The sequence below is a fragment of the Solea solea genome, chromosome 20 (genome assembly GCF_958295425.1).
Source record: "Solea solea chromosome 20, fSolSol10.1, whole genome shotgun sequence".
NCBI lineage: Eukaryota > Metazoa > Chordata > Actinopteri > Pleuronectiformes > Soleidae > Solea > Solea solea.
Genome location: NC_081153.1, coordinates 2,099,139 through 2,115,662, shown reverse-complemented (window position 1 = coordinate 2,115,662; position 16,524 = coordinate 2,099,139). Strand labels below are relative to the sequence as shown.

General features: G+C 40.6%; 2 protein-coding genes across 4 annotated transcripts; one reads left to right on the top strand and one right to left on the bottom strand.

Moving 5' to 3' along the window:
* Positions 1–106: 106 nt before the first annotated feature.
* On the bottom strand, positions 107–5,638 carry necap1 (NECAP endocytosis associated 1). Of its 2 annotated transcripts, none has more exons than XM_058618421.1 (8): positions 5,501–5,638; positions 4,171–4,271; positions 3,632–3,736; positions 3,458–3,539; positions 3,250–3,358; positions 2,533–2,674; positions 2,367–2,460; positions 107–1,662 (listed from the first exon to the last, which is right to left on the bottom strand). In XM_058618421.1, the coding sequence occupies exons 1-8, from the start codon at positions 5,593–5,595 to the stop codon at positions 1,605–1,607; spliced, it is 786 nt and encodes a 261-aa protein (XP_058474404.1). In that variant the 5' UTR covers positions 5,596–5,638; the 3' UTR covers positions 107–1,604. The 2 variants fall into 2 exon arrangements, with proteins under 2 accessions (XP_058474404.1, XP_058474405.1); XM_058618422.1 differs by lacking the exon at positions 107–1,662 and adding an exon at positions 1,694–1,904.
* LOC131446986 (epsin-1-like) lies at positions 5,178–16,482 on the top strand. Of its 2 annotated transcripts, XM_058618418.1 has the most exons (11): positions 5,178–5,301; positions 6,211–6,374; positions 7,165–7,275; positions 8,843–8,998; positions 9,171–9,299; positions 9,388–9,508; positions 9,609–9,784; positions 9,928–11,233; positions 11,480–11,626; positions 12,436–12,591; positions 13,742–16,482. In XM_058618418.1, the coding sequence occupies exons 3-11, from the start codon at positions 7,207–7,209 to the stop codon at positions 14,236–14,238; spliced, it is 2,757 nt and encodes a 918-aa protein (XP_058474401.1). In that variant the 5' UTR covers positions 5,178–5,301; positions 6,211–6,374; positions 7,165–7,206; the 3' UTR covers positions 14,239–16,482. The 2 variants fall into 2 exon arrangements, with proteins under 2 accessions (XP_058474401.1, XP_058474402.1); XM_058618419.1 differs by lacking the exons at positions 5,178–5,301; positions 6,211–6,374 and adding an exon at positions 6,405–6,736.
* The last annotated feature ends 42 nt before the right edge of the window (positions 16,483–16,524 follow it).

Here is a 16,524-nt window from a genome sequence, read left to right as displayed (position 1 = left end):
TTATCTCAGTCTGCAGCAAAACTCAAAGTCAATCTGCTCACTGTCAAAAACTGAACCCATGTAATCTCAGTGTGTTTGTGTGTAAAAAAAACACACAAGTCAGTCGTCCTTTTAAAAAGGGATTTATTGCCTCTTTCTCGCTAAATTGGTCGTAAATCGACATGTTAATCCGGTGATTATTACCGAGCGAGAAATGAAGAGACGCTTGTTTATTTACATTTTAGCAGCAACAGAAACAAATGTAAACGCGTACACATACATTAATATAGATTTCACAGTCGTGGAAACACAAACACACAAAGCCTCGTGGAGCGTTCACACCCAATGAGATTACTGTATGTCATAATCCCACATGCTGAGATTACAGTAATGTACAACGTAATCCCACACAGTAAAATAACCATACGACGTAATCCTGCAGTGTGAGATTACTGTACAATATACAACATATATAATTCAATATATCAAATACTGTACGACGTAATACCACCCGTGAGATTACTGTATGAGGTAATCCCACACGTTGAGATTACTGTACAATATAATGCCACACAGTGAGCATACTGTACATGGTAATCCCACAGTGAGATTACTGTACAAAGTAATCCCATACAGTGAGCATACTGTATGATGTAATCCCGCGCAGTGATATTAGTGTACTGTTATCTCACCGAGTCGAAGTAAAGACACGAGCATTCATGAATTTTGCGTCAGTCTTTGCCAGGCATCGCAAAGTCTTACCATCATTGAGTCACTTAAATTCAAATATTCAAACTGTGGTATGTGGACCACCAGTGGTGCGTGCGTTTCCCTCTGGTGGCACCTGGTATAAAAAAGTTTGAGAACGTCAGTCGACAACGTGGAAAAACTGCGTCGCGTTGAGTGTGAACGCACTTTTACGATCACATGGAGACATTCGTCCGATAAAGTAACAATCATTGTAGCTAGTTTTTCTGCCTTCAGTTCTGAGGCGTTTGAATCTCAATTTCAGATTATTTCTGAAATAACATTATATTGACACGTTTAAGCAAAAACAGGGATTAAACACCTCACAGTTGATAGATAATCTGATTAATTCTGATTAATCCTGATTACTGTGGTGATAAATGAGGATTAGAGGTGATAAGTGCAGAAATTTGGAGGATATTTAAATTTTCTCCAGGGGGAAGACGTGACTACTCGTCTTTAATTAAGTATAAAAATGTAAACAAAAGTCCTTTAATATTCACTTTACTCTTACAACTTCTGGAGGTGTAGTTCTCCAGTCAGCCTGCAGGGGGCCATACAAATAAGAAAAGCCCTCGAGATTAGAGTTGCTCAGAGAGCCATCTAGTGGTGCAGAGACGCCGGCACAAACTCTCACATAAACAGTAGCCCTTAGGAATGTCATGGGAAGTGACACGTGTCATGTGACCGGTGATGTCACTTCTGTCAGGAAACTGTGAGATGATGATATCATGTGATCATGTGATTCAGATTTTTTTTGATGTTGTCATTTTTTTTCGGGTTCGGGGGCGTGAACGTGATGAACAGGAAGTAGCGAACACTGATGCAGGCGAGATTAAAGAATAAAAAAATTGCGTAACCATGGAAACGCTGGCGACTCAGAACTGGATCCAGTTGGTCGTGTTCTGTGGTCGAGATGAAGGAGGAGGAGCCGAGCTGAAAACACACAAGACACGTCAAAAAAAAATGACAATTTCTGTGTTTTATCGCGTTTAAAGGTCCAGTACGTAACATTTAAGAAATGAAATCTACTACAGGTTTGTTTGTATGAGTCTGATCTAAAAAATACTGACATCCTTTCTGGTCTGTGAGGGCCGCCGTAGTTTCCTGATGCACAAGAGAAAGGAAGATGTGGGTGGAGTCTCATGTGAGATGTCACTAATTCTTACATACTGGACCTTTAAGATAACAGAAGACTGTCAAAAATTACAGAAACACACAGGTTTTTTTGCAAAATAATGACAAAAAAATTATTGATTTATGGATTATATATTAGTTTAACTATCAATTCATTAGTTTGAGTGTTTATTTTTAATAAATACAAAACATTTCTATGATTTTTCTTCTTAAATGTGAATATTTTCTGTTTTTTTGCTCCATTTAACAAAGAAATCATTCAAACTGATGAATTTTGACACTTTCATTTTGAGGTTTTTCTGACATTTTATGGACCAAACAAGTGCTCAGATTAATTGATTTTAAAAATAGTTGGAAAAAAAGAATTGACTGAATTGTTAGGATTGATCACTTTTCTTACAGAACACGACATTTTCAAGGAAGAAAAACCATGAAAATGATGATATTTGACACTTGTCTGTGAGTGAGTGAATTTCTCGAGGATGAAACAGTGTGAGACTCACGTGGCAGGAGCAGAGAAGTCTCCCCACAGGTCTGAAGTGGGTTTGGACTGAACCACAGTGTTGGAGTTACTGGTGTCCAGCTCTAACAGACAGCCTGAAACCACATGACTCGTGTCACATTGTTTCAATGGCATTTTTCATTAATACACGTGTTAGCGCCATCTACCTGTTGCTGTAGTCTGCGGCACTATGTTGTGATTGGATGAGCCGGATGAAGGAGGAGGGGCTATCTTGCCTCCAGGTGGTGGTGGGAGGAGTCCGAACCCTCCTGCGCTTTGTGGGCGGGGTTTATCCTTCTTTTTACCTTGCTGGAGACAGAGGAACACGTCAGTGTCAGCATTTTAGTGGAATTTATGTTATTTATTAAAGGGATAGTTCCGTTTTTTTAATGGCTTTTAACCTGCTCACGCCAAACTCCATAGAGAAAATCAGTGATTTTACATCACAGCACTCAGGATATTGATCCACTGCTGCCTCCATCAGTCAGATCAAATGTCTTATTTTGAATTTTTTTACATTTACCCAAGTGACTCAAAGTGACCACACGAGGCAGCAGTAGACCAGCAGCTCCTGTGTCCATGCGAGCTTAAATCACTGATTCTCTATAGACTTTGGTGTGGAAGAGTGAGTGGTTTACGAACTTCAGTTTTCTCGTTAGGAACCTTATTCTTCAAAACATCATAGACTATGAACATTTTTATTGAATACTTGTATCTTGCATGCTACAGAACCAAGAAATATAAAAAAATGTATTTACTAACTATGACTAAAGTCAACTGATTACTTCTACGACTATAAAACCACTGATTAAAACACTAATGCACCACTGTCCGAGAAAAGAGGAGACACTTAATGTTTTCTGTTTGATAAAACTGACTCTCACCCCTATGTTGAGTGTGATGGTTTGTCCCTCTTTAAAGCCCAGGTCCAGTTTTGGTCCTGAGTCTCCGAGCTGGCCACTTTTTTTGATCTCAATCTCCTGCTTCACCCATCTGCGCACACACACACACACACAGTCAGTGCTGATACTGAAATAAACCAAGCATCTCAGCAGAATTCAGCAGAATTCAGCAGCATCGCCACCATCTTACTTGAAATGGTCCTGCAGAGACACGTTAAAGTCGAAAGCGTCCCCTCGGTCCACGAAGCCAACCCCGATGAAAGCGCTGCGACCTGCGAGATAAAAGAGAGAAGAACTGAACTTTAAAACGTTCCCACAGAGATTTCCAGGAGTCACGTGGACACCAACAACACCTCGTCCTCACCGCTGTCGTCCTGTATCCGCAGGACAAAGTACCGGCTGGAGTCGCTGACCGTCTCCACAGTGATGCCGGGATATTCCTTCACTGGTGCCTGAGCGAACAGCTCACCTGGAAAAAAACACAAACAAAACACCTGCTTCTGTTCATCTGTTCATCCATTCATACATTTTCTACTTTAAGTGTAAAGAAACCTCTTTTTATAGAAGCGCATTTAGGGACACATGTTAAAAAAAAGTTTGAAAGAAAGTTAAAAAAAAAAACAACAGAATTCTCAGAATTACAACTTTTTCTGAGAATTCTGTTTTTTTTAAAAACTTTCTTTCAAACTTTTTAGTCGTAATTCTGAGGAAAAAGTTGGAATTCTGAGAAAAAGTTGGAATTTTGAGAAAAAGCTGGAATTTTGAGAAAGTCTTATTCTAAAAAAGTCGTAATTCTGAGAAAAAGTCAGAAATCCGAGAAAAAGTCAGAAGTCTGAGAAAAACTCAGAATTCTGAGAAAAAAGTTGGAATATATAAACATTCAATACACCTAAAGGTCTTTACCTGAAACTTTGTCCTCCAGTTTGATAAAAGCCACGTTGCCCTTCGCTGTGATCCTCATTCGACCGGACCAGTCTGGAGTGTCCAGTTTCCAGTCGGCCGCCCTGCACCAATCAACATGTTCCATTATGAATGAAATAAAATGTACCAAACGTCCATGTGGAGGACATTACTTTACATTACATGTCATTTAGCAGACGCTTTCATCCAAAGCGACTTACAAGGGAATTAAGTACAATCAGCCAGGGGTGGAGTTGAACTTGCGACCATGATGTCTTTTGCACACAGGGTACAGTCTTAACCACTGAGCCACTCCACCCCCCATGATGTGACTTAAGTTAAGGTTAAGTGGCTCAGTGGTAGGACGAGTTGTCTTTAAACTAGAAGGTTGTGGGTTCAATTTCTGGCTCTGTATATATGTGTCCTTAAAGACACTTAACCCCACTTAGATAAGACATTTCAAATCATATTTTTGAGGTTTGGGAAACACCAATAAGGATTTGTTTTTTAACATTTTCTGACATTTGGACCAAACTGTCGTTAATTTAGTCGACAAAAATAATCTACAAAATAATCCATTATGAAAATAATTGTTAGATGCTGTACTATGATCCATCAAAGTGAATATTTCAAGTTACTTTACATGTCATTTAGCAGATGCTTTTATCCAAAGCGACTTACAATAAGTGAGTCTGTAGACGAGGTTCGCAGAACTCTGATTCTACATTTCTAACAATAGTATGGACGAAACAAGTGAAAAAATTAAAAACGTATTATTTAATCATACGATGTATTTATTATAAATGGCTGTGAATTGGTTAATGTATGGAGTGGTGGGGAAATTGATCTTTTATCAGGAAGATGCTGGATGGGTTTACTTACGTTATAGTGGGGACTTTTATTTTGAAATTATTAAAACAAACGCAAAAACAGCTGATTTCCGGGATGACGCCCGTTATTATTATTTTTTTCAAAGGAAGAACTCATGAAAGTCCTGGCTCAACGCCCGGGATCGAACCACTGGCGTCACGATGACAAATAACCCACCGACGTCCCTGAGCACAACAAAGCGGCTCCGAGAACACACGAACCTTTCATGACAAGCCCGAGATTTCCCGAACCACGAACATACATGTACGTTAAATAACCTCCGAATGAACAGGTGTGTGTGTGTCAGTCTGCTCTTAAACGCCGGTTCTCCCGCGTTCTGCTCCGGCAGCTGGAGCGACCTGACAGCGACCACATGAAAGAAATGTCCGCGCACAGCGACACCAGACACCGCCACACACCTGCGGTAACGGACGCTGTCGGTGACCGGCGGCTCTTCGCTCACCTGTATGCGCGGTTCGACGCTCGCGGGGGAATCCGGTAAACGTTGACATCGGGTTTAACGCACAAGATCGACTCGTACTCGCCCTCGGCCGCCATCTTGGCTCAAGTGTTATTAATGCGGGGAGTTGTTCTGACTCATTTGAGTGTGTGTGCGTGCGTGCGTGTGCTACTACTCCCTTCATTTTTAATTATTTAATTCCTTATCATAATTATCATATCAAAAGCACATTATACGGAGCCAGGATAATACATTATATAATAATAACACTCATAATAACAAGTAAAATGTTATCAGTAACATCTGGTGGGAAAAAAACCTCACAGAACCTGCCTGAAATTTGGAGTATTTTTAAAGTTTTCATCAGTTTTAATGGGATCACTGTTAGGTATAAGTTCTTATAGTAGTGAATTACATGCATGTGTTACTATTGGCCAAATCGGCATAATTCAACCTTAAATATCATAACATAAACATTGTACTCATTATACAGAGTCAGAAGAAGATATAAACCAACATCGGTTGGTTTATTAAGTATATACACACATCGGCATACTTCATTTCGCACTGTTACACAGTCACACATATCTAAAATCTAATTAAGCCCATAGCAACATGAATTTTTTGTGTTAAAGTTATATCTGCTAAATTGTCTTTAAAATGTAACATTGTCTAAATAAATGGTTGCTTTAAACTTTGATTCAATTCCACAGATATTTGTTAATTATTAGCTCCGATTTTGACTACTTCCGGTCACATCCCCACGGTGTAACCTGGCAACAACACAGCTGCAGGTGCTGGACGTCGGCGGAAGCGGAAACGGAAACCCCGCAGCGCCGTGTCGTCTCCTCGAAGGTTCCTGAACATTCACTCGGGGGTAAAAGCGGTTATTTTTTATACTGTAGATACACATTGATAACTGTAGAACACAATACAGGTCAGTAAGTGTTATTGTGAGCGAACAACAGTATCTGTTTGCCGATTTTAATATCAAAACAACGCCGTCTGTAGCTAGTCCTAAGCTAACTCTTGCTAGCTTGACACCGTTAGCTGCTGTTCGTCTTCAGTCGCTCTCCGAGGTCCTGAAACCTCGGAGCGTGAATGTCCACAGTTACTTCATCCACCAGCAGTTAGACTGAGGCCCACAGTCAGTGTCGCCTTCTTCTTCTTCTGTTTGTGATGGTTTAGCTCGTATCTTCACCACAGGCGAGCCTCAGGATGCTGGCTGCTAACTAGCATGTAAGCTTAGCCACACAGCAGACACAGGTCTGTGGTTGTCGCAGTGTCACACGGACACACACTGTCACAAATCAAATGACATGTAAATATGCTGTTTTTAAATAATTTGATATTGTTATATTTATATAATTACACAAGTCAAATCAACATTTCTTCAAGCCTGGGTGATATATCTTATAAATAATATGTGTATTTGGAGTCTATATCATGATATAGGAGATATATGTGGATATAAAGCATGTGTTTCTGTGACAACACACATAAAATATAATCCACTGTTTATGCAGGATATTTACATGTTACATATAATGACTGTACATATAATGACAAATTAGAGTAGTGTTATTAAGTGACATTAGCTATTTAGCTACTTATTTGAGAGTGTTTTGGGTCAATCTTTTGTTCACTCTTTGTTTCCTCTGAATCAGATTGTGGTGGTTTGATTCCCCACCTACTCCCCCTCGGTCACCATGACGTCCTCCATGCTTCGCAGACAATTGAAGAACCTGGTCCAGAACTACTCTGAGGCTGAGGTTAAGGTACGGGCAATTAGACAGACACAGGAACATCTTTTTTTATTACTGTAAGGCATTCGGTATTTTAAATGTAATTGTTAGCAGTGTGTCGTTTGTTGGGTTTTTAATTGCAATGTTTTTCAGTTGGGTCACACTTTTAATCTTGAGTTTAGGGGGACTCCTGTAGCTATAATAAAATTTTATGGACCAAACAACAACTCAGTTAATCAAAAATAATAATCTTTATCGTTATCATCTATTCTGAACAGGGCCGGCCCAAGCTTTTAGGGGGCCCTAAGCATAATTTGATTTGGGGGCTCCCCCTCCAACTATGCAGAGTAACCTGTGCTTGACGATTATTGACACGTCACACTATAATGTTACAATTATCAATTGTATTAATACAGGCAGGAACTACTCTTCCCCTGGGCACCGATGCATAAGGACCACCCTATTTGAATCTGGTAGATGTGATTTCCTATATTCTGGTGCATTTTTGAAATGGCCAGCTGGAGAAGGGCAATACATAAATTAGTCAAAATTCATAACCTATTGCTTTTTGACTTATTAAGGTAGTGACTTGGGCTTGGGTTTCAGGTCCTCTTCACCTCTTGGGCCTGGTCGGCTCATTCAGTTATCCATCCTTGCTCACATACCAACAATGTTTTGGGGCTCCCCTCTAGACTTCTAGCCCTTGGTAGACCCCTGTATTAATATAGTCATTATTTACACCAAACCACACACCTTTTAACCTTAGAGGGCACTTAGATCACAGATTTATTTTAAACTTTCATATTCAAAGTATGATTTACTGAAGTTAAATTGAAAAATTCATTCATTCATTCAGTTATGTCACTTGTTATTTAATATGTTTAAAAAGAAAAAAAGAAAAAAAAAACGGCCGGCCCTGGTAGTCATCATGGTGTGGTGGGATTTTTCGAGGGGTGGGGCATGATTTCAAAAGGGAAACTTACGCGGTAATGGAGACAATGAAAGAGCGACATTTTTTTAATCGTAGGTGACGGAAAAGAATTAGAAGAAGTAAATGTAGAGGCTTCATTTACTTTGTAGCGAACATGTTTCCTCGCAGCCTGCCGTGTCCTCCCATCCCCACTTCCACAAACACTTCCACAGCATCACACACGCAACATAAAAGTAAAACTTTTTTCTCTTCATGTGAGTAAGCAGAGCCATATCAGCATCCTCACTGTAGTAACACACAAAAACACACACACGAACACGACCAAATAAAACTGCAGTTGTACAACATGACAGGCCCGAGCAGCAGCAGCTTTCTCTCTCACTCTCTCTCTCTCACACACACAGATACATGAATAAAAACACACTGGGCTGCTCTCAGCTGTGTTTTCACTCCAACTAAAGTCTCAACTTAAATTCACTACGTTTCGCTGCTTCTTTTCCCTCAAGGACACTGATATGTGTCATCACTCGCACGCAAAAAAATAAATAATAATTGAAATTGTATTATTTAATTAATTGCTCTTGGGGCCCCCTGGTGGTCATGGGGCCCTAAGCAGCTGCATAGTTCGCTTATGCCTTGGGCCGGCTCTGATTCCGATGTCCGTTGCAGGTGAGAGAGGCTACATCTAACGACCCATGGGGCCCGTCCAGCACTCAGATGGCCGACATCTCCGACCTGACCTACAATGCCGTGGCCTGCAGTGAGATCATGACGATGCTGTGGAAACGCCTGAAAGATGACAGGAACTGGAGACACATCCACAAGGTGAGGAACCGAGGGAAACCAAACAGTTTCATCAGGGATGTTAAGCAATATATATTTTTACTCCTATAAGAAACGAGTCGGTATCCTTCAGTTGATTTAAGTAAAATAATCTGCCAATCTTGTCTAGATTTCTTATTCATTGACTTGAAAAATGTATTTTTTTCCTCTCTAGTCCCTGACACTTCTGGAGTATCTGCTAAAGACCGGTGATGATCGCGTGCTTTTGAAAATGAAAGACAACGTCTACATCGTCAAGGCCCTCACAGAATACCGCTTTGTTGAAAAAGATGGCAAAGATCAGGTACATGAATTGTAATTATGAATATATTTCAGGCGTAGGTTGGATTTTGTTTGAATGATGCAAGTCTAATACAAGTGTATCTTCCCAGGGTGGGAATGTGAGAGAGAAAGCTAAGGTTGTCCTCATTCTAATGGAGGACGATGAGAAACTTAAAGAGGAAAGAGACTTTGCAGTTAAGACCAGAGAAAAGACATCAAAAAGTGCCGCAGGTGAGCTCTGAAGTCTCACTGCTAAATTTACACAATGTTTTGGTTGGATGCTTTTCACACAAATCTAATTAATTGACAATTTTCAATCCTTTTGAGCCAGCGTCATCCTCAGATGTTGTCAAGGATGCAAGTTACAGGCCGTGCTATGTTCCCGGAGCCACTGGGCTTCCGTCCTTAGACAACATTCCCTCAGTGGCTGACTTAACCGCTTCCTTCACTGCCCGTAAAGAGGAGCGGGTCAGACAGGAAGTTGAGAAGAAAGAAACGGAGAGACGGGTGAGTAAATGTCAATGTTGAACATGGATGGATCGGTACTCTGAAACTATAGGGGGAGCTCTGTAGAGAATAAGCTACCAGACTTGCAGTTTCACTTTAACAGGTGCAGCGGTGATCCTTTTTTCTGATCTCTTTAATTCTAGGCTAAGATGAGTGAAGACGAGCTGAAATGGGAGGATGCAGGCAAAGGTGCTGACGTGAAAGGCAATGTGTGGGCAGGAGAAAATGCAGAGGAGGAGGAGCAGGTGAAACCAGGTTCATGGGGGTCCTTCAAGGAACCTAAAGAGGCCACAGCTCCATGGGGTACGCCCACAAGACCTGATGCAACCGACAAAGCACCTGGCAGTGATCCTTGGGGTGCTCCGAGTACAGCGGATGACGATCAATTTGCCACACCAAAAACTGATGAAGATCCTTTTGTATCAACAAAAACTGAGGAAGATCCTTTTGCTGTACCAAAGAATGGAGAGGATCCTTTTGTAGCTTCCAAAGATGGGCCAGATCCATTTAATGCACCTAAAGATGACCCTTTCAGTGCACCCAAAGACAATGAGGATCCATTTACTTCATCAAACAGTGATCCTTTTAATACACCTAAAGACGATCCATTCAGTGCTCCAAAGGATGATCCCTTCAACGCCCCAAAAGATGACCCATTCAAAGTCCCAAAAGACGATCCATTTAACACCCCAAAAGATGACCAATTTAACTCCCCAAAAGATGATCCATTTAACAACCCAAAAGATGACCCATTTAACTCCCCAAAAGACGATCCTTTCAATTCCACAAAGAATGACCCATTTAACACCCCAAAAGACGATCTGTTTAACGCACCAAATAATGACCCATTTAACACACCAAAAGATGATCCTTTCAACTCCCCAAAAGACGATCCTTTCAGTGCCCCAAAAGATGACCCCTTCACTGCACCAGCATCAGCACCTCCTAAAGAAGACCCATTTGCAGCACTGACATCTCCACAAGACCCTTTCATTGCTCCCACAACACCACCTAAAGAAGATCCTTTTTCTGCAGCAGCCAAACCTGCTCAAGATGACCCTTTTGCTGCCCCACCACCCAAAGAGGATCCCTTCTCTACATCATCCAAACTTCCTGAAGATGACCCTTTTACTGCGCCAACAACACCTCCTAAAGAGGATCCTTTCTCTGCACCAACCAAACCTACAAAGACCGATCCCTTCACTGCACCAACAACGCCCCTCAAAGAGGACAACTCAGATCCCTTTAATGCCTCTTCACCCAGGTCGCCCAAAGGTGGTCCAGTTGTTTGGGAAGCCCCTGCCAGCTCTCCACCCGCTACTGGGTCAGATCCATGGGGGGCACCATCAGCTCCACCATCAGATCCCTGGGGAGCCACCTCACCCATCAATACGTCTGACCCATTTGGAGATGTCTCGAAAGCAGACAATGACCCTTGGGGAGCCCAAGGTAAGAAGCAAACAAATTTATGCTCAGAGTAACAGAATGTAACATGTGGAGGTGTGGTATGTTTGCATAATTGCAACAAGTTTAGCCTTCTCAATAACAAGAATTGACAGTTGGAGAGACAGATTAAGAGTATGAAAGAAGCCAGGACATGAACCCTGTCTTTAAACTTCACACTGAAATATTGGTGTCAAATCTGTATTACTGTTGTGTCCTGTTTGAAACGGTGGTTTCTTTTTATTCATGTAGCTTTAGCTCCAGCCAGTACAGATGATGCGTGGGGCTCACCTGCTCCACCCTTGGCCTCATCACCATCCAGTGACCCCTTTGGGGACGGAGCATCTAAAGCCAATGATCCGTGGGGTGCACCGAGCAGCGGAGCTAGCAACGTCACAGGTAAAACACAAGCTACTTTACATGAACCATTCATCCATCGCTCACAAGGCTGAATCCTCATTATTTGCTTTGTGTTCATCGATAGAATTCTCCCCTTTGATTAATCGAACTAAATCGTCACTAAAATTTGCGCTTGATTGAACTGAAACCAACTCCAGGATGCAAATTTCTCACATGGCAAGGTTACGTGTAATATTAGTGAAAACTTGTAAGGTTACGCAAGTTTTGCATCGCTCGTGAAGAGTAAAGTTTGCCTCAATCACTCAAATTGAATATTTAAACTCAGTGAAAAATTTGCGTCACATAAGCCAGTCTTTGTTGAGATGTAATTCCTGATACAAAAAATGTAAGCAGATTCACTGAAACTTGTTTTTGTGTGGACAATCTCTTAAACTGTGTTTCCACTGTGGAGTGGAACAGTTCAATTTGGTTCAATACAGTATGTATTTAGATTGTGTTTCCATTTCCAACCATTCCATTCTTTGGCACACTTCTCTTGATGTACCAGAGTAAATGGTATGGTACATCCAGGGCTTTACCATTCCAAACCGTACAGTACTGTACCAAACCGAACCATACCATGTTGTGAACTCTTTTCTTATACACTTTCAAGGTCCTTTGCATGAATGACTATCTCTCTCCATATCCTCCATTTCAACCTCCATCTCTCCATGAGTCAGCGCTCTGCTAACAAACTTAATCGATTAACCCTCTCTTCCACTCTGCTCTCTCTTTCTTTTCCCTCCTAATCTGTCCCCTTTTTAAGAAAACACCTTTTAGAATAGAACCGGACCTTTATTTTATTGCAGGAAAGCGAACAGCACAAGAAGAGGAGATGTACAGAAAGACTGCTCAGTTCTTGGGTTCATCGGGCGCGTCGCTGGTCGATCTGGATGATCTGTTTTCTTCTAAACCCAAACAACGCACTGTCACCGACATGCCCGCTGCCCAAACGCAAGCCATCGGTAAGAACTGGGGGAAAAAAACAAAAGCAAAACACGTCGCTCTGGGTGAAAAACGCTGCCTTCATGTGGAACTATTTACAGTGCGCTTGACTCAAACGGATGCATGAAAACAAATCACTGAGATTACAAACGCTTATCATTCCAGTGCAGAGAGAGGAGCGAGGAACAGTGTGACTGACAAATACATATTTATCTGTAGGTTTGTTTGGAGAAGCTTAGTGTGATCATGTGTTGTCCTCCTCCTCTGTGGTCAAAAGCTGTTGTGTGTAGATGTTGTATGTGTACATGTGTGAACATTAGTGACCTACAATACCTTGTTTACTCAAACATATTAAAGGCCTCTCCATCCTTTCTGTCCTGTGGGTCCACAGAAAGTTGCTCTATGTTCTGCTCACACATAAATACCTGTAATCCCATTGAAAGTGACAGTCTGTGATGTTCTGGTGTATTAGAGTCCTCAGTAAATAGCTGTGTACCTTCACCTTTTTAGTCGGGGTAGGCATGAGTAGTAGAATAATCGATTATTTGCTTGAGTATAAAAAGTCGATCAGTGACTGTTAAATATTCGTAATTTGTTGAAAAGATACAAAACAAATGTTTTATCAGTGCTTGCATTTAAACTCTGTGGATGTCGTGTGTGAAATTCGCAAGAGTTCTTGAATGCATCTTAAAGCTTGACACACTGTAGTAGATCATGCAGTAGTGACGGAATTTACAAGGGCCTTTGAATGCATTATTGTCACTTGGTCTCATTTGTTGGAGTTTACAATATTCGACAAATAATACTATCAAATATTTGAATAGCAATACCTTCCCGCCTACCATGTAAAAGTTCTGTTTTCAATCAAGACACCGCACCATGACGTAAACACAGCATTGCACTGCATGTGACTGTAACCAGGGGACAACATGGATGACTGTCACAAACAATTTTATTGGACTCACAGACATGGAAACGATGAATTGGCCTTAACTGTATATAAACAAGCACACATACAGTACATATATATATTCTGTATATTTATATATAAATCCCCCCCCCCCCCTGCTCTGATTTGGTGCATTCTTTCTTTGCTGGAATTCTTTCGGACTTCCTCCCTCCCCCCATCCACGTCCCTCTATCCCTTCATGACTTTTGCTGATTTCCCAGGCTCTTTCAAAGCCCCGGGCCTGTCGTTTGGCCGTGTGCTCAGCTCAGGTTCTGTTGCTGGAGTGTCCTTTCCTCAAACATCATCCCAACCCAGCAGGTTCCCTCTTGGCTCCGCCTTTGCACCTTCCCGTGGTGCATTTGCTCCCACTTTTGGAGCTGCCAATCCTTCCAGTCAAACTCCCCGTATGCAGCTGCCATACCAGTCTCTGGGAGCGTCTTATTCTGGCTTGAGCGTTCCCGTTTCTGTCGGAGGGAGTCAGCTGATGGGACGTCACGCGGAGTCGCCCCGTGGAGGAGTAGGAATGGTCCCGAGAGGGAATCCTTTAGCAGATCCCACTGTGTCCAGTTTCTTTGGTGGGAGTCCTCAGACAGGAGTGGGTCATGTGGGAGGATTTACTCCACAGCCAGCAGGGGGAGCCCCAGTGCAGCCACAGCCAACGCCAAACAGCAGGACGGGTGAGACGGGGAGCAAAAACAGCAATCCCTTCCAGTTCTGACATTTAAAATTGTCACAATTTCAAATATAAATGGGTGTTTTATTTGGATGAGTGTGTTAAAGAACCACACGGGGCAGTTTTCATGTATGTGTAGCTCACAGGGGAAAGGAGTTAGATAAAGACTTGTGGCTCCCACGGTCCTTGAATGTACCATCCAAAAAGTGTGATAGTACAAATGAAGCCTCACTAATGTTTGGTAGCCATCTTAGTAACACCTTCAGGCAGCCATTTTAGAAGAAGACTAGGCTCATATTCATGAAGAGAGCCATGACTTTTGCCCAAAATAAGATTAAAAAAACTTTTATATTGCTGGAATATGTGTCGTACGTGACTTCCTGAACATAATATGAATCAATATATGAATGAATACAAAACAAAACCCGCTTCACCTTCAGCCCTTAAATCTGGTCGCATCCAACTCATGAAACAGCCAAGGTTTTGATGTGTACAGCGTATGATATATGTATATATCTATAGACAGGGCCGTATATGTGTGAAACTACCAATGATTTCAACCAAATCTATTGGAAAACTTGATTTATTTCATGCAGCAGTGTGAGAAACAGAAGAATCTGAGTGAGTTTGTGTGAAAATTTCCCATAATAGTGTTGTGTATGTATGTGTGTGTAATTGTGTGTGTGTATGCAGTGTATATATATATAGTGCTCATGTAAATATGGGGAGTCACAGATGTTCTGTATATGTTAAAATCATAAATGACTATTTATTGAATCATTTATTTATTAATTAATTAATTTATTGCTTGATTATTCACTGATGATTCAGGGCAATTCACCACCATGATGATCACATGATGTTAAAGGAGTAGTTCAGGTTTTTTTTATTTTTTTTTTTTAAGTGTCATTGTATGAGGTAGTGGTGGACAGTCAGTGCTGACTGTACTGTGAGCGCCCCCTGTAAAAAAAACAAGGAAAAACAGATTTTGCCATTTCACTAAAGACTCAACTAATGAAATCTACACCGGCTATGATATCTTAAAAAAAACCTTATTACTTTATCCTACTGTTGGACAGAATTTTGAAGTTGGAAAATGTTCACTCTCCCACACCAAAGTCCATAGAGAAAATCAGTGATTTTAGCTCACAGGGACACAGGAGCTGCTGGTCTACTGCTGCCTCGTGTGGTCACTTTGTGTCACTGAAGTAAATCCAAATGCAGGATTTTAAATGCTGAATAGACAAAATAAGACATTTAAACTTAATGATGGAGGCAGCAGTGGATCAACAACTCCTGTGTTGTGTGACGTTAAAATCACTGATTTTCTCTATGGGGTTTGGTGTGGGAGAGTGAGTGTTTACAAAGTGATGTTTTAATACATACAGTGCTTAACACATTTATTAGACCAACTGTCATAACATGAGAAAATGTTATAGAAATGTTATTTATTTGACACATCACAAACCAAATTCATCTTTTTATGGGTTGTTAAATGGATCATCTTTTGGGGAGTTAAATTGGTCATCTTTTGGGGTGGTAAGTCAGAAATGAATCAAGCATAACATTGTACCACTAGAACTATTTTTCTGCTCAGGAATGCAAGTAATTAAATATAATTTCACGTCTTAATCAATAACAACACATTTTTTCCTGTTTTTTTTGTAAAACACTCAATTCGAGAATCCATGGACAACAATAATAATTATATTTTAGCATTAAAAATATCATTTCAGATAAATAAGCTTCCACATAGTGGTGTATAAACCATTACAGAAATGTATAAAAATGATTTAAAACAGCAGCAATATGATATATCCAGAATCAAACAGGTGTTATAAATGATACAAGTCATTAAGAGCCCACAATCAAACTCTTAAACATAAATCTCCAGCTAATCATCCTCAAATAAACCCTCAATTTGTGAAAATAACAAACTCTTAAAAGATATGTCCCCTGACATATTTTCTCATGAATGACAAAAAAACAGTATTTTGATTCATAAACATCTTGATTTTTCCAAATAAGAAGCAACATTTTGATAATGGACAATTAGATGTTATCTACATGAAAACCTGACATATACTGAAGCGCTTTGTTTGTTCCCGTAGAGCAGAATGAAACATGTATTATTATTATTATTATTGCTCAAATTTAATTTTGTACCAAATCGATTTATTTTTTCCTGTGTATTTAAATTGAAAGTTGTGTTGTAATGTGTGACAGTCAGTATATACAGTACATTTGAGAAATAAAACCACACTAAAACATGACAAATCTTTACTTTTACTCACTGATTTGTGTGCTTTTTTACTGGAAAGTTTCACTATT

Bases quoted from the DNA above. Each gene is read 5' to 3' on its own strand.
- necap1 (XM_058618421.1), bottom strand. From the start codon at position 5,595: ATGGCGGCCGAGGGCGAGTACGAGTCGATCTTGTGCGTTAAACCCGAT. The intron at 3,540-3,631 runs GTGAGGACGAGG...TTTATCTCGCAG, and splicing joins GCGGATACAGGACGACAGCG to GTCGCAGCGCTTTCATCGGG. The intron at 2,675-3,249 runs GTGAGAGTCAGT...CTCTGTCTCCAG, and splicing joins CCATCACACTCAACATAGGG to CAAGGTAAAAAGAAGGATAA.
- LOC131446986 (XM_058618418.1), top strand. From the start codon at position 7,207: ATGACGTCCTCCATGCTTCGCAGACAATTGAAGAACCTGGTCCAGAAC. The intron at 8,999-9,170 runs GTGAGGAACCGA...TTTCCTCTCTAG, and splicing joins ACTGGAGACACATCCACAAG to TCCCTGACACTTCTGGAGTA. The intron at 9,785-9,927 runs GTGAGTAAATGT...CTTTAATTCTAG, and splicing joins AGAAAGAAACGGAGAGACGG to GCTAAGATGAGTGAAGACGA.